This window comes from Poromitra crassiceps (assembly GCF_964638095.1).
Source record: "Poromitra crassiceps genome assembly, chromosome: 7".
NCBI classification, from domain to species: Eukaryota; Metazoa; Chordata; class Actinopteri; order Beryciformes; family Melamphaidae; genus Poromitra; species Poromitra crassiceps.
The window spans coordinates 39257330-39275703 of record NC_139628.1 but is presented as its reverse complement, the minus strand read 5'-3'; the positions used below and the strand labels follow the sequence as shown (position 1 = coordinate 39275703).

The 18374-nt window shown below is 46.0% G+C and overlaps 1 protein-coding gene across 1 annotated transcript; it reads left to right on the top strand.

Moving 5' to 3' along the window:
* Positions 1 to 7567: 7567 nt before the first annotated feature.
* On the top strand, positions 7568 to 16559 carry naa40 (N-alpha-acetyltransferase 40, NatD catalytic subunit). The gene is made up of 8 exons (XM_083640541.1): positions 7568 to 7673; positions 10860 to 10955; positions 12646 to 12698; positions 14196 to 14291; positions 14908 to 15066; positions 15287 to 15370; positions 15556 to 15633; positions 16378 to 16559. Exons 1-8 carry the CDS (start codon positions 7668 to 7670, stop codon positions 16520 to 16522), a joined length of 717 nt encoding a protein of 238 aa, XP_083496667.1. The 5' UTR covers positions 7568 to 7667; the 3' UTR covers positions 16523 to 16559.
* Positions 16560 to 18374: the final 1815 nt, after the last annotated feature.

The window sequence follows — 18374 nt, the reverse complement described above, 5'->3', positions numbered from 1 at the left end:
GTGGTTGAGGGCCTTTTCGGTGTCCTGAAGCGCCCACTCAACAGTCTGTCCTGGTGCCGCGCTTCATACACCACCCGCTCCCTGTCCACTGCATCCAGCATCTCCCACAGTTCAGTCACCCTGTTTGCCTGCTGGTTGGTGAGGAAGAGGGATGACTGATGCCGCAGCTCTACCAGGTACTCAGCAAGCCTGTCCACGTGGTTAAATCCGGGCATATTCTGCTCATCAACAGCCTGTGAAAATTAATAAACAGAAAATAGCAATTTAACATTTTCTCTAGTTTGTGCAGAATTTTATTGATGCTGATGGTTAAATAAAATATGTGAAATTGATGCAGTTGATTTAATGAGATATGATTTATTTCTATATGCCTGCACATTCTAAAACAACCACAATGTTGCTTACCATGGCTTCATCCTCAATGTCATCATCAACTCCTGACCAGCAGGAAATCTGAGGGGAGCCGGGTGCCTCGGTGGAGCTGCTGGGTGCCTGGGTGGAGCTGCTGGATGGTGGGGGTGCATGGGTGGAGCTGCTGGATGGTGGGGATGCCTGGGTGGAGCGGCTGGATGGTGCAGGTGTGTGGGTGGAGCTGCTGGATGGTGGGGGTGCCTGGGTGGAGCGGCTGGATGGTGCAGGTGTGTGGGTGGAGCTGCTGGATGGTGGGGGTGCCTGGGTGGAGCGGCTGGATGGTGCAGGTGTGTGGGTGGAGCTGCTGGATGGTGGGGGTGCCTGGGTGGAGCGGCTGGATGGTGCAGGTGTGTGGGTGGAGCTGCTGGATGGTGGGGGTGCCTGGGTGGAGCTGCTGTTGCTGTCCAACGATGTGCAGACCGTCACAGTTGGATCTGAGAGATCAATGAAGCCCTCATCTTCCTCCATCTCATCCTCCACTTCATGCTGTTCCAGAAGCTCTGCAGTGAACTCTGAATCAGGGTTCATGTCCTGCAGTGCCTGGCCCGTCTGCTGTAGCAGATACTGCACCCCTATGAGCTCACCTGAAACATGAAAAGATGAGTTAGGACCAATGGTGGATGGAATACCTAAAACCTCCAAGCAACATTTTTGCAATGACATGCAATATGACAGCCTAACATTTCCCAGATAAGACACAATTTGCAGTCTCAAAGGTTTCGTTTGACACATTATATACTGATGTAAAGCAATCGTAGGTGCATGATTGCACACAAGTTCCCAAGAAATACTGAAATCTGCTTAACAATTTCTTTATATATTTTTTTACCTGTGTAACGGGAGGGTGGACAGTACTCTGGCGCCAGCTTTCTGCCGAACAGCCTCAGGTAATTCACATTGACACAATGCAGCAGGTCTCCTGAGTAGCTGCGCAAATGGGAATCATCACCAGCCAGGGCAGCGACACGACGGTCCTGGTTCCACCTGTGCAGCCCCTCCAGCAGGTAAATTTGGAAGTTGAGGCTGTTGGCACTGGTCCCTGGAATTACAATGATATACGTGTCATCACACTGTGAAACATTTTTCGGCCACACAACACATGAACCAACATTTCTGACAAACACAAACCTGGAATAAATCGGTGCAGATGGAGATGAAATGACTCCAATGATGTGGAGCCTCTGGCACACCTGAGCACTGGGAGACGAACACCTCCCTTGGTTAGCTCCCCCGTTTTCGTGTAGAGAGCCACTGCTGGGGGGTCTTGGATGCATTTGACATGCTTCCTCTGGACCCGCCAGACAGCCGCCATTCTCTCACGGTCAAACAGGGGTACTCCAAGGGAGTCGTTTCCTTGGCTTCCCATGAGGGAGCGAAACAGCTCCTCCAACAGCTGGACTGTCAGCGCCTCACCCCGTGTCCTCCGCCGGCAGTGGAGAGCCAGCTCATCCTTTTTGATGTGGGTGTCCACAGCAACGACAGGCAGGCCCAGGGACTGAAGCTGCTGTGTTTTAGCTTGGCGCAGCAGTGCCAAATCAGCTGCATCCCATTCAAATATGCATGCCGAAAGGCGTGACATATAAAACGGGTACAGCTGATGGGCATCTGTTGTGCATGCTATGGCCAGCCGCCGCATAAAATGCCAGATGTCCAGCCTGACAATGAGGTCTGGCCACCCGCTGAACCTGGCTTCCAGCTTTGTGGTCCTGTCTGCCTCAGCACAGCACCCACAGTCCACATAAAGGGCAACAGGGGGATCCACGCCAGCCAGCTGGTACCTCCTAATCAGGCCATCAGCCATCCTGTCCAACCCAGCTCCCTCCTGAGCGGTGAGCACGCTGTTGAGGATTTCTCCCGACTGGTTCCCCACGGATGAGAGCCAGAGTGCCGTCCCCTTGGCTGTCCCGGCCAGCTTCTTGGTGATCTGAAACACACAAAAGAGCCACTCAATAAATGTCTCAATGAAAAACTGATTACCAGTTCATTTCAGTAACCAAGCTGCTATTTTACAGAAAATAGACATTACTTCACCTTTTTGGTGGAGTCCAATTTCAGGATTGTGCCGTAGGTGGAGGTAATATTTGCCTGAATATCATCCAGTCTTGTCAGTATGTCCTGGCTATATACTGACAGGAGCCACCTGCAGCTGGGCACCACACCGACCCCTGGAGGCTCAGCGAAGGGGATGGGTAACAGCCCAGGCCTCTGGAGGAAGGCCATACACTCTGTGGTGTACCGTGCCACGCGTCGCAGCCATTCCTCAGAGTGGCCCTCCTTCAATTGTTTCAGAAGGCGTGTTGGGCTGTTACCCAAGCCCCTTTCCCGCAGAAGCCGGATCACCCGGATATCACAGGCAAACCTTGGTCAAAGATAAACACAGCATATCAGTAAAAATGTTACACATAATGTTGTGTGCCCGTTCTATTGAAGATGTACATTGTTTCAACTGTTTCAGTGCAGATGTACTTAACTTTGTGATTAAATTTTCTCTATAAACATCCAAGTAAGCTCCTTTTTTCTTCCTTATTATATATTTGGCCTACTGAGCTTTTCTTATGCCACACCCTTGTTTTTCCTTACACATAATACAAGGCAAGAAAGAAAAGAAACACTACTCACTTCTGGGTCAGGATGACCCCAAACTCCAGCCTGTGGGCCAAATCCAGCTGCTGCAGCAATGCCTGGCTCCAGGACACATAGGATGCTTTGCATTTGGAGCAGGCCAGGGTCTCAGTCACCATAAGGTAAACCCTGTCCAGGTCTAACACCTGCCGCGCCCTCTTGTGCAGACCCGCTCCTGTGAGCTGATTCTGCCCACAATCTGGGTTGATGCAGCTGAACCTCACCCTCCACAGTTTGTAGGGCATCCAGAGGAGCAGGTCATGCACAAAGTAACGGCCAGGTGTCGGTGGCTGGCAGGGGATGCTGGCAGGTCGTGGCGGATGGTACCAGAGCCGCAGGGGGTCCCGCAGCTCCGGCTTGCCTGACTTCCCGACTTTGAACAGCGCTGCCGCCAGCCATTTGTGGTCCTCCTGAGGAATGTTCTCTGCCCACAAACGGGGCAGCAGCACTGGAAGGTCAGCTGAGGCTGGCTGCACTGCGGGTGCCTGGATGATGGCAACTGAGGCTGGCTGCACTGCGGGTGCCGGGATGGTGGCAGCTGAGGCTGGCTGCACTGCGGGTGCCGGGATGGTGGCAGCTGAGGCTGGCTGCACTGCGGGTGCCGGGATGGTGGCAGCTGAGGCTGGCTGCGCTGCGGGTGCCGGGATGGTGCCCTATTGTGCCATTACAAAGTAGATACATCACTAATTGGTTTGTAAAGAGATAAACATAATTGAGTGTCAACTTGACCAGTGTGACCCGTATCTAAAACTAAAAGTTAAATTACTCATTGACGCAGAGGCACACACCACAGCAATCCTGGCGGGAGAAGTGACACTCTCATGTATGACTTGTGTCTAGAAGTAGTATGTAAATAACCAAATAAAACAATAAAATCAGATCCTTACCGGATGTACTCTTCTGGCCACATTTAAATTTGGCTTGGCTGCTGCACCATGAGCCCCTCCGAATCTTGGCTTGGTAAACTGTAAGTTAATAAAGCAAATGATCATGAAATGAATTGGCCATGATGTAAATTTAGGGAACGAAATGTCAAATATTCATGGTCAATGGAGTGTGTGTGTGTGTGTGTAAATAACTGTGTAATTACCATTGATAAATTCAGTGATGGGCTAGTAGCAGCCTGCCCAGTATGCTGTCTCACGCCGGTCTGGTGTCCCGCATCTGTCTGGTGTCCCATGCCAGTCTGCCCTGCAACAGTAGGCACCGCAACAGTCTGTGGCACCGCAACAGTCTGTGGCACCGCAACAGTCTGTGGCCTCACAGTGCCAGCACCTGGACCCGCCGCAGCAGCCTACAATTGAAACATCACCAATTAATTTGTGCACTGATGAGCATGCACGTGCGCACGCTTAAACACACAGTACAGTGCATTTATTTGCCAACTTGCACTTATAATGATTTTGTGAGATTTAGATCACACAAATCTCTCTAGTACACTACCTAACTTTAAGCAGTATGTTAATTGCCCCACCAGAGAAAAGAAAACACTGGATCTTTTATATGCAAATGTAAAGGATGCGTATAGCTTCACTGCACTTCCCCCCCTCGGCAGATCAGATCAGATCACAACCTGGCTTTTCTCACCTCCACTCACAAGAGACAAACGAGGCTCTACAGGGGTGCTTTGAGGCAACACAATGGGATGTGCTCTGTGAACCCATCAGAGCATAAATAAATAAAGTACTCTATCTATCTATCTATCTATCATTACCTTCTCAGTGTGGAATCCACAGACACACTTTGGTTGACCAAACAAGGCGGTCTGTCCACGTCTGGTCAATGGACATTTATCAATCTACAAATAAAATGTATAGAGCATGGATTAAATCATTGCTGTCTGAGTAGTAACTGTGCACATTACATTATTAGCTGAGCTTAAGACATGTTTACTACCTTATAGGACCAGGATCTTTGTCTTATGAGCACACATGTATTGTAAGAGTAAGTAAAATAAGTATAATTTGCCAAGTATCATACCCTTTGATATAGCTCATGCCACTTTTTTTGTTTGGGTGCTGGCCTGTTTCCTTCATTTGAAGGCCACGTCCCAGTAGTGGCAAATTTCCTCAGGCGGGCGATCCAATCGGAGTCTGCCAGAGCCTTGTGTGTTTTCGGTTTTGAAGACATCGCCTTTGGTGACATAAATGCATAAAAACAACAGACATGCTGGAACATGAAAGGCAGACCATCAGCCCTGTAATATTGTAATTAGGGCTACAACTAATGATTATTTTCATCATTGATTAATCTGTCAATTATGTTATTACCGGTGATTGTCTTCCAAACCCCAAGATGACGTCCTCAAATGTCCTATGTCAAACACAGATTAAGTTTACTGCATCAGACAAACTGGATTTTTTTTTAATAACTGTAGTAATCATATGCAACAAAATGTGGAATAGGGTATGCAGTTTATCCATCTCTTTTTACTCATTTAATTTCAGATCAACTGTATCAATCATGTTTGCAACATAGCTCATGAATTAATCAGATTTCCTTTATAAACACATGTTCCTACAGTGTGTGGTGAAAAATATCCTGAATTAGAGAGGTAGTTGTACCTTCTCAGGGTATTCTTTGAATTTTTGGTCATATTAAGTACAGTAAATAACTCAGCAGTGTTGCTCCCAATGAAACAGGAGACATTCCCGTTCTCCGTCGGGGGGGGGGAGGGGAGGAGAAACGCTGGTACTTCGCTGGTACTTAATACTGTAGGCTAACACAGTGGTTCCCAACCTTTTTTGTCTCATGTAGCCTACCCCCTATATATATATATATATATATATATATATATATATATATATATATATATATATATATATATATATATATATAGTAGCCCCTCACTCATGCCTGATGATGCTCCTACATTTGTTGTATAATTTTTAGTGTAATATGCAGACATACAAGTAAATCAATACAAAATCGAATTTTCACTGAACTGCCAGTGGCCTCCTTTGTCCTCCTTTGTCTCTCTCACCAGGGGCTCGCTCCCCTGAACCTGAATCTGGAGCGACAGCAACTCCATGTTTTGATCCATTTTCAGTATCAGTAGGTCTAATGTAACAATTGACACTTGTCGGGGGAAACTACATGCCATTTTAACAACGGGCTTATGAAATGACTTGAAATGATTTCCATCATTTTGGAAATAAATTGTAATCCCAAATCTTTCCAAGTACCCCCTGCAAGCTGCTCAAGTACCCCTAGGGTACACGTTACGTACCCCTGGTTGGGAATCACTGGGCTAACAGACAGCTAGTTTACGTTAAGCTAACACTACAATCAGAGAAGCTAGTTTACCTTAAACATGAATTAAGAGACGACGAAACTTCGTAAAAGTTTTAGTTACTCACCGTTTCGCTGTAACACACGATATGATTCCTGGCGGAAAAAGACGATTTCTCTCGGAAAAGGCGTGCCTGTCAGTGTCGCTCCAACATTTGATTCGTCCAAATGCTGAGCCGTAGCTCCTCCGTGATTAGTCAAGGTGTTCGAAGAACACACCTTCGCAATGTTGAAGGGGGGAAGCTGATTGGCCACAAATGTTGAAAATGTTGAGAATTCGCCATGTTGATTGGCCAGAAATGTTGAGAATGTTGAAAACGAGAAGCTGCTATTGGCTGAATGTTGAACAATGTTGAAATGTTGAACGGCCGAGCAGGCGGCAGCTGGCGTTCAGGCTCCAGTCTCTTCGGAGGCGCGGGTTCGAATCCCGCCGCTGCCAGGAAACTTTTCGAGATCTGACAGCTTAGCACTGAGACTTTTGTTTGAAAGTCAAATACGTGTTTTTTGTGGCTCTGTAGATCAGCGCATACATGGCACTAACTGCCAGGATTATGATACCATAAGGGTGGTTTGGATAACATGTCCACTGAATGTCATGTCTTTCTGATGCCACAGTGGTAAGTAGCCTAAATATGACTGGGATAATGAGAAGTTTGGGTTATGGAGCAAAGCTGTGGCTATAAAAGTTATGCAAATGATTAGCATATTTTATTGTTTGTTGTTTTTAAGCAGTGCAGCCACTTCTATAACTGACTTTGTCATGTATGTCTGTCATGTTTTTATTGTTTTGTTTCTATTTTCACTCTTTGCTGATGTTTTGTGACACTTTTTTGAGCCGAGTAACTCTGCACCACTCGATTTTTAAAGAACAGCGACCGCAAAAAACTACTTCCTCAGAGGGCCCAGTTGTCGACTAAAGCACTTGAAGCACCGACAAGTCTCGAACTCTCGATCTAGGAAGTTTTTTTTCTCGAACTAGGAAGTTGGAGCCTACCAGGAGAACGTGAAGGCGGCACTTGGACGCCACCGTCGGAGAAGAGAGAGAGAGAGGAAAGAAAGGGCAAGCGACCTGTAATAAATCCAGCCTCATACTCTTGGCGCCAATCCGGCTCAAAGACGAATTAAATAGCCAAATTTTCATTGACGGCATAATCAAATTGCCCCTAATTGGTGATACGCTCCCTTTCATCGGTCCGTGCTAGCCAGTTAGCCTCGTTAGCACACTATCATTGTCATAATCTGGCCCCTTTCTCTCTCTCGTCACGATACTAATAATTCAGCAACAGTAACCATAGGGACAATAGAGGTGTATTTCTCCAAGGTGATCGATAAGACACGGCGAAATGGGGGTGAGTTTTAACGTTATCCGTGTGTTTCTGCTTAACGTGTCCGTGCGAGGTATTGAGGTAGCGTTAATCTAATGAAAGGTGAATGTTTGGGAACGTGAATGCATGATGGTGAGAGAGCGAGAGAAAGAAAGAGAGAGAGAGGGAAGGAAGGGGAGACCATGGTGGATGGATGTAGGTCTGGCATCGGGACATATTTGGCTGTGCTAGCCGCCGTCCAGATAGCCTCATCCTCGGCGTACACATGGCTTTTTTTTTATAGCAGTTTCAGCATTGTTACATTGCTACCGCATTTCGTTTACCACCAAGTCTGCAAGTGTGTGGTTTTTGTCGCTGCCCTATGGCTGTGCTCTGTTGATAAGTTATCCTTGTATGTGTTGTGACAATGCTAGCTTGCTAGCTAAGTTAGCCACTTGGGAATCCAGTTTTTATGAGTGGTGTTTTGTTAGCTATTTATGCTAAATCCCTTTTTATTGCAAGGTGTGTGTACATTTACCGAGCAAGCCAGTGTGCCGCTTTCTTCGGCACCGACGACACACACTGTGGCTCGATACAGAGAGGTTACCTGTCACCAGGAACCAGGCCTGGAGTCAGTCCATAAGGCTATAAGTTAGTTTCCACAAGTTTAAGTTAGCAACTTTAGATAAGTAGACCGAGTTTATCCGTCACTTGCACTGCAGATAAACCAATCCACGTGCTTCCTGAGTCCTAGCTCAGTCTGTAGCCTTCCTGTGCTTGGTACAGAGTTAATTCTCTGTGCTATAATTGGCATTGGATGCATTCCTTAGTCCTTACCTTAATTGTTACCTTCTCTGGTCTTGTCTGGACTAAATTATGGCACTAAGCTAATTCGCACTTGTTTGTCATCTGCTGCATGAAACATCATCTCAACACATAATGAAACCTTGTTCATATTGTTACCTTGTTGCATATCTTCATTGTTATGAAGTTAGTTTGTTTCACTGGTATATTAACCTAACACATTCAAAAGGAGTATTACATTACATCACAACACAGCCATTTTTTTGTGGACACCAGTGTAACTTAAATTGCAAAGACAGACATGGTAGCAACAATCTGTGCTACCTTTTGTAGCTCTGTGTTCTGTTCTTTGCAGGGAGTAACATTAAGCCCATGGCACACCAATCAAACATTCTACTACAACAAACACAGATGTTTGTTTGGTGATGTGCATGGCTGTCTGTCCTTGTTTGCAGAAGCTTTGTCAGATTTGACATGTTCAATCCTTTGGCCATTGTTGGATCATGTTTGATCGGTGTGCCATGGGCTTTATCATGTTTGATCGGTGTGCCATGGGCTTTATCATGTTTGATCAGTGTGCCATGGGCTTTATCATGTTTGATCGGTGTGCCATGGGCTTTATCATGTTTGATCGGTGTGCCATGGGCTTTATCATGTTTGATCAGTGTGCCATGGGCTTTATCATGTTTGATCAGTGTGCCATGGGCTTTATCATGTTTGATCGGTGTGCCATGGGCTTTATCATGTTTGATCAGTGTGCCATGGGCTTTATCATGTTTGATCGGTGTGCCATGGGCTTTAGATGCAGTGCAGCCAGAGTGTGATTTGTTTTTAGAGCTGATACCATCACTGGATATTAATGATGAGCTATGGCCACCAGGCTAAATGAGGATATCAGTATCAAGAGTATTTATCCAATACTGAGATCTCATACCAAGAAGAACAACAACGTGGAATGCATCAGAGATCAAAGCAAGACTTTAAAACTTTATTAAAAGCAATATTTCTCCTCGTGCAACTGCTTGCCTCACCCAGTGATATTCTGTATAGATGACATTACTGTTGTGAGTGTATATAACAAAATTATCTCTTTCAAGTCCTATGCTTCTTGTTAACTTAGCATATCTATTACTGTTTCTTCTGTACGATTTTCACTCATTCAATTGTCTTGTTTTGTTTTTGACATGATTTGTGGTGTTATTTTGGTTGAGGGTTTCTGTGCTGGTGTCGTAAATTTAGGGGTGGGCGATATGGTTGAAATCAATATTATGATAATCATTATCATAATCATCAAGGATTTTTCTTAATATCAATATATATCATGATATGGTCCATGTATGTAAAATCACATTAAATAATCAAATTAATGTTCATCTCATTGAACTGAGTGGTAATGTTAGGTGTGATGTCAAACAAAACAGAAATATTCAAATAATATTCTTACCATACCTCAATTCCACGCCCGCCCCCCCCCCCCCCCGTCTAAATATTTATTGTCCAGTAAAAGTAATGCATTGGATTTATGAGTAGAAGTATACTTTACCCATACAGTGATTAGTGAAAGAGAGGTATTGGTGAAAATGAACTAAGATTCAACAGTAGAATCAGCCTAAAATGATACTTTACAAGGAGCATAATTACATAAATGCTACTGCTTACAAGAGACAGGGACTCCCCCTCTGTCCCCCCTCAAACTGCACTCAAAAGCATGGGCTGAATTGCTAGCAGCTTAACACCTTTTTGAGAGTTTGCCAAATGCACAGGTGCTCTTGTCTGTGGAGCTGCTGGCCTGCTTTGCGTTGTTTGATCTTTGTCTTATGAGGAGGACTTGGCTGTGCACGAAAAGACCTGGCTGCATAAAAGAATTTCAGATTGAGCAAATCAATCACCGTCTCCTCTCCTCTGTGCAGAGTGGAACAGATAACTGGCAGACGTGCTCCCTTCCTACTTTGCAAACTTTTTACAATACCACCAAAACCAACATGGAAACACATTTTAGTTTACAGCATAGATCTTCTCAAAGTGTCTCAAATTGGTTCAGTTGAAGACACATTGAAGAAGAGTGACATTTTGTATCTATTCTTACCGTTTGATGCTACGCAGCTTAGCATGCCAACCCACCTTTAAAGATTGACAGAGCCAGCACTAACTTTTTCAAACCAACTCCATAGTCAATATCTACATAAACATGCTCACTCTCTAGATACATGATTTCTCATATGGTATAGAGAACTTGATTTATTGAGCCACCTGGGTGTATAAAATGATTTGACAGATCTTTCCCTCCATTGTCCGTCTTCTGTCCCTTCCTCTCTTGTGTTCACCACCTTCCTCTATCGCTCCACATCTCCTCGCTCTCCCTTTCTTCTATTCCACGTGTCCTCGCTCTCTCTCTCCCTCCTCCTACCTCTCACTTCCTGTGTCCAGAGGAAGTCCAACAGAGCGAAAGAGAAGAAGGCCCGGCGCCTCGAGGAAAGGGCAGCTATGGATGCCGTCTGTGCCAAGGTGGACGCAGCCAATAAGGTGAGAGCACCGGGCGCGATGAACCAGTGAGGCTGGAGCAGCGATTCTCTGTTTTATCATCGTTTTGGGAGTGTAAAAGTCTTTGCACACAGTCAGTTTTTTTGTCCAAGTCCGACAATTACGTCCGTCATTTAAGTTTTTGGACGTTTTTCGCATCAGTCAGTAGCTTTTTGCAAGCTGGGACCCGTCTGTGTGTTCAGATGACTGATTAAGAAAACGCATACGAAGAACAAGCGAACTGTGTGTGCAAAGACCTTTACAGTCATGAAATAAGTATGTACTGCAAACTAGCTCTGTCAGTTGATATTAATGGCATTGGATGGGGGCTGCGCATGTTAGAAATGAATGCAGTCACGGTACCGTAAAGTGCTCTGCATAAACGTGTCCACCACTTGACCTTTTGTTACGTTGTTGCAGGCTCTCCATAAGGCTTGTATAGATCACGGCACTGTATCGTAAACTTGGATTTTTCATCCACGCTTCAGTTACAGTGTCATAACACATGGGCACATCTAATGACACCAGACACTGTGATCGCCCTCCCTGCCCTAATCGCATCCATAATTAATAATATGTGCATAACCGGAAAAGGCAAAGACAGTGCCATATGTTTATTTCTGCATAATTAAACAGATGATCATCATTTTTAAAATCCTGCCAATCTACTAGAACAGCAGTTCTTCCCAACCTTTTCTAATTCAGGGCCCACTTGAAAATCTCAAAGCTTTTTCGCGGCCCCCATAAAAAAACATGGAGGGCCAAATAATGCGTTGCCAGAGCACTTTTTATTTTCCACAGTCACTAACACGGCATCTGAAACATTTTGCATTTTCAGTGTTACAGTTTTCAAGGGCATTCTTTTTTAAATTATTATTAATGTAAAAAAAAAAGAAATACAGTGTAATGATTTCACGGCTCACTTGCAATATCGCCACAGCCCACCAGAGGGCTGGGTTGGGAATCACTGTCCTAGAACACCCCCCCCCTTTCCTCCTCCCAAATGCGCTTGAAAAGGGCTAGGAGGCAGGAAGGAGTAAGTAATTCGCCCCATTGCACCCGCCTGGAGCCCACTGTAGACAAGAGTGTCTTCCAGAACCAGCCTGAACAGGGCCAGCCTGGGCTCACTGGTTTCTGTGTCACTGTCCTTGTCCCAAAATGGGGCACTCTGTGGCTCTGCAGAACGGGACACATCTCATGTAATTGCAGCACTGTGGCCTGACCTGTGTTATGTGCTGTCCCCTCTCTGCCTCCTCCTGCTTCTGTCCGCTGTCAACTTGCCAACAGAGCAGGAATGCAACAAATTCTCCCAAAGCAACGTTTCTGTTATTATTTTTTGTCGATCTTGTTGCCATCAGAAAGGAAGCATGAGTTGGGCGATTGTTTCAAATACACAAATGGAGCATTCAGTTCTATTTTCTAAACATTTCAAATCGCCCATGGCAAGTTCCCCTCGGCCCTATTGTGGAAAAGGGAGTATTGTTAATTTGAGAAAACCGAAGCAAAGAGACAAGCGCCATTATGGATTATTCCCAGGGCCAAGGAAAAGCTGACTTTACGGATGACTTAATGCCACTGTTTAAATATGTATTCAGTATCTTTCAGAATGTGATTCAGGCCTTTTAAGGTGGAAAAGACTTGATGTTGATTTGTTTGTTTGTGTGAAAGTCTCTTAATTGTATACTTGTCACAGCTTGATGACCCACTGGCTGCCTTCCCAGTCTTCAAAAAGTACGACAGAAATGGGTAAGCAATGCATTCTTATTCAAGGCCTGCAACACGGTGTTTCATGAACGACATATTTCTTGCATTTCGATACGTGGAGGGAAGAGTAGGTCCAAAAACTCTGCCAGGGGTGGTTGTCTCTCTCTCTCTCTCTCCCCGATCTTTTCTTTCTCTTACACTCGCAAATAGACACACACTAGACAAGGACGCGCTCATTGTGGAATTGCTGAGTCGGCAATCACACCCCGCATACACACAAACACACAACACACACAGCCACTGGTCTGGTACATATAGGACCAGTATCAGATTCAGGACATATCCCTGTTTTACTTGGAGAGTGAGAGACAGCAACTGAAGAACAGGGAGACTGAAGCAGATGAGACGGAGACAGACATGTGACATAGATACAGCCACACAGTAGGATAAGAAAGAGAAGGGTGATTGACCAATCACAGAGAGCCAACAGGAAGGGTAAGCTGTAGCCAGTGTTTTTAACGGACAAGCTACAGTTTGCGCACTCAGCAATCACATGCACGTTCTCCAGAAAATGCTCATCATTCCCACCGTCATAGAAAAACCTGGAAAAGTAATGGAATTTCAAAATCTCATTTTCCAAGCCTGGAGAAGTCATGGAATTGGTAAAATCCTTGAACGTTTTGGAAAAGTCACAGAATTTTGTAATTGTTACAGTAATCTTCCATGGAGAACCTTCCATGTAATGTAACATGGCAGCAAATTTATTTTCTGTGTTGACGTAACATAGCTTTAATATGTGTCACTGTCGATGCGTGACGTTATGTTTACTATCGCGTAGGTTTCTATACTTCATGTTCGTGCAGCGTTATCAGTGGTGTGTGCAACGCAGTGAAGTTAGTTTTAGGATACTAGGCATCTCGCGCGCTACGCATGCTCGATGCCTAGGCTCGCCCGCTGCGTGTGCTCCCTAGCTCGGCCACTGCGCGGCCTCGCCCGCCCTATAGAGACACTGCATGAAATAGGCCACGCCCATCACGGGGGAAAAGCTCCGTTCATTTCCACACACCAGTGTAATTTTCCTTGAATTAAACATAGCTAAAAGCTGTTGTGTGGTGGGCTGCGCAGACAACAAATGTAAAAAAATCGCCAGTTAAAGTTTTTTTGTACTCCTGAGCAAAACAAGGAAGCCATTGAGAATTGGCGAGAAGAAAAATGTGGATCTAGTATGACTATGACATCATTGATGACATCACTGAGCTCTGTCAGGTCACCCGCATGGGTGCTCTTTACACCCCCTGAAAGTTCCAGCCCGATCGCACGTAAAACGGCACAAAAATTGAAACCGAGAACAGAGATTGCCCACATTGCCAAATGTATGTGCAGCGACCAGGACACATACCCCCAATACAGCTTCCCACCTGCAGACACCAGCCAATCGTACCAGCCAACCTGCGACCCTCGTGTTGGTCGGCAGGAAATCTACCGCTACACTACCCGGACGCCCAGTTACTAACCATGTTAACTTGTCCTTCTGTCCAGGCTGAACTTGCAGATAGAGTGTAAGAGAGTCTCCACCCTCAACCCCCTGTCTGTGGAGTGGGCCTACGAACTCACCAGATCCAACATGCAAACACTGTACGTATTCTGTTCTATTCTTAGTAGTTGCAGTCCAGACCCCTCCTTTACACAGCTGCATAGGCAGGCTTGCATAGATATGAATTGTAGGTGTGGAGTGGGCGACGCTGAAAACAATGGGCATTATTATTCGCGAGGAGAAAGGCGACTGACAAATTGTTTGTGTACAGCCGACCACAAAAGTGACATCAAATTGCTGCCCAGTAAGAAGTGGCAGACATTATGAAACACTTTGTATCAGAGTATGAATTGGACCGTACAGATTCAGGAGCCTGTGGGGAACCAAGGAGAACAGAGGCAGGAGTTGAAAAATGATGGGGACAGAATTCTGCAGGGCATGGGGCGAGGGCAGGAAGGATGAAGGGGGCATGGGGGGGGGGGGCGGGGTGACTACAATTTATTTCCTCAAACTTTGCCAGAATTTGTGAAGCTCGCAATTTGGCAAATGGGTGCTGTCGCTCAGAACTGAAATTTGTTCCATTTAGAAAACGTGTCCGTCTTGAGTGGTGGCGCCGGGGCCGGCCGATGGGTAAAACGCTCCGGGGGGGGGGGGGGGGTAAAATTAGCATTTCAGGTCACGTTTGTGCTGACCCATTTCCAACCTGCCCCGCTGCAGGTATGAGCAGAGCGAGTGGGGGTGGAAGGAGAGGGAAAAGAGGGAGGAGATGAAGGACGAGAGGGCGTGGTACCTGCTGGCCCGCGACGCAGACTCCGCCCCCGTCGCATTCTCCCACTTCCGTTTTGACGTGGAGTGCGGGGAGGAAGTTCTTTATTGGTAAGATACCCCGTTGTTTGTGGATTTCAAGCGATTCTTTGCTTTAGCACAGTAGCATTTATTTGTGGCAGGAGCGATATTTCACTTTTGTGCATTTTGGTACCCGAAACATTTTCCAACATGCTGACCTCAACATGACTCCACGAGACAGCCAATCAGCTCTGAGTCTCGCTGATCGGAGTCTCCTCACACTGGTCTAACCCGTTGTCTAAATCTGCAGTTACGAGGTGCAGCTAGAGAGCAGAGTGAGGAGGAAAGGACTGGGCAAGTTCCTCATCCAGATACTACAGCTCATCGCTAATAGGTAAAAACCACTGGTACCCTTATGGGTGTGATTACATCTGAAATTCAGATATTTGCCCCGAGTGTGGACGAACAACCAGGTGCAACTAGGGTGCGTGGTTTTGGAAATATGTCACTTCCATTACAGTTATACAATAATAAGGCAATATCTTTCTCGATTTGTCTTCTTGCTCTTCCTCTCTCTAGTACACAGATGAAGAAAGTGATGTTGACAGTATTCAAACACAACCACGGTGCTTACCAGTTCTTCAGGGAAGCTTTACAGTGAGTACATCATGAAGTGCACTCTGTTTTTCAGTCTAACTTGGTTCTCTGCTTTCCCCAACTCTCGAGCACCTGAGTCAATATTTGTAAGCATGAACTCGGTCGTTCTACTCGTCCGTCTCCCTCCGGCCTCGGAAACAAGATCCCGAACGAAATTAAGACTGTGAATTATTTGAGCCGTTTTAAGAACCTTCTGGAAAAATTCCTACTCGGTAAGCTCGAGTAGTGGGCGCTGCCTTTTGTCTAATTTGTTTCTGAAATTGTACTGCTTGTACTGTTACTCTCTTGTTTTTCTTTCTTGATTGATCTGTTGTTCATTCTATGTCATTTGTAACTGTACATCCTGTTTTTAAGACCAGGGACCAGGCTGGGGGGCGGCTTTAGCTCAGGAGGTAGAGCGGGTCGGCCAATGACGCATGGGTTGGCGGTTCGATCCCCGCTCCCTCCCAGCTGCCGTCGTTGTGTCCTTGGGCAAGGCACTTAACCCTCCTTGCTCCCGATGGTGTGTAGGCACCCTGCGTGGCAGCCTGCCGCAATCGGTGTATGAATGGGTGAATGTAGACTACCTACTGATTGTAAAGCGCTTTGGATAAAAGCGCTATATAAATGCAGGCCATTTACCATTTACCAAATAAGTGTCCGCACTTTTGCTTGATTTGCTGTCTTTTTTTTTTTTATCCATAATAAATTCAATCAATCAAAAGCCTCGTTTTCACGTGACCCCCTCTCTCTCCGCGCCTCCAGGTTTGAGATCGACGACACTTCGCCCAGCATGTCCGGCTGCTGCGGTGACGACTGCTCCTACGAGATCCTCAGCCGGCGGACCAAACACGGCGAGGCGGCGGGACACACCCACGGGGGCGGGCACTGCGGGGGCTGCTGCCACTGATCGGCTGCAACAACGGACCCCGCCGATTGGTTTAAAAACCAGCAACAACTTTCATGGCTGTGTGTGAAAGCTCGCGCTGCCCGCTATCTAGCAGGCATTTTGAGTTGACCTGCTCGGAACATTTTTGGAAGTTAAAACGCGCGTAGAGTGCCGTCAATACTGAACCGAATGGTGAAGCAGCACCATACTTGGCTACAGATGTTGATGTCGCATTATGGATTGAGATTAATGTGTCGATAGTTTTTTGTGTATTCCTGCTACATACGATTTTAGGAGGTAGTACGCAGTGTGAGCTTTCACACATAGCCCCTCTTTTCCTATTTCCTGGTCCGATGTCCAAGCCCCCCCATTCCCCCCCCAGTCACGTAAAGCTACCGCCTCCCTGTGCTCACACTTTCCACCCCTCCAGCTACTTTCTAACTCATCCCACCCCGCTCTCATCTCCTATTGTTCTACACTGTATCCAATCATTCTGCAGAGTTTCTTAAACTACGGCTCATGGCCCCAACGCAGCTCACGGGCCGTACTTCTTTTGGGCCCTCACAACAAGTGTGCTAGCTTATTTGAACGAACCCAGGATGAGGCTACGTTTGACCTGGTTTGGGTCCCGTGAAGCGGTTTAAGAAGCCGTGCTGCGCTGTAGCGTACTGTGCTACATTACCCGGTACATTGCAAGTTATACATGCAACAACTGTACTGTTTGGAACCACATTGGCCTGTCCTACTACTGTTACATGGTTACAATGAACGATTAGGACTTCATCTTGTCTAGTCCCATCACTCAGGTGTAGACCTCTCTCCCGCTTTGTTTAAAAAAAATCCTTAACTTAATGAGGCAAGACGACTTCGGATCACATTCTCTCCTGCTCTTCCTCCTCTGATTGTTTTAGGAATCTCCTCTTTATCACCTGTTGCTGTAAATCTGTATCCATCCAAGGGAGTCATCCCAGTATTTCCCTTCCATATGGACAGAGTACCAGTGTGTGTGTTCTCATTCAGCTGCTCCACTCAAATAACTCCCGCCCCACTTGTTCTTCCGAGAGGCAACTGAGCTAAGGTTTCCGTTTCATGGGGTCTTTTAAATGTGACCTCGCCATCATTTTGAAAGTGCATCCATCTCTCTTTTTTTCTCCACTCTTCCTTTCTTTCATCTTGTTCCTTCCTTCCTGCCTATAGACACCTCTATCTCTCCTTCACCTCTAGTCCCCTTTGTAAAATTGCGTTCCGCCCTCCGCCTCTTCCTCCCTTTTCCAAAAGGTACTGATGACAAACAAGTTGATGCTAACGCGATGCTACCTTTGGGCTATATTTTAAAAATACCAAATCTGATCCTTCCCCTCGAAATCATGTTGCTTTAACAGAGGAGGATTGCTTGCGATCAGTCACCACTCCATTACACAGCCGTCATTAATCCAGTTATTTTAAGTTGATGAGTGCTATTAGCAGATGGAAGGAAGCTTGGAGGAAGGAAAGTGGATGGATGGATGTTACTGCAGAGAATTCAAGGTATTTTATTGTATTGAGATTAACCCCCCTCTTCCCCGCGGCTCACAACCCACCCACTCCCCAACCCACCATCAGTAGTTTGCATGAGAAGATTAAAAAATGTTTGTTTAATGATACAACATGGGATTATACACAGCAGCGATGCTTCTTCTGATCTTAGCTAGCTACACTAGCGAAAATCCTCAGGAGGATCTGGCGGCGTGACTTTCGTATTTCTCTCAAATCTCCCACGAACATCAGAGCATGGTTAGAAGTATGTGAAGGAGGGGACTTGTGTGAAATTGGAAGTTAATGCAGAGGTTTGTTACTCCTCAAAGCATCTGGGCACATACAGTCAGTATTGTAA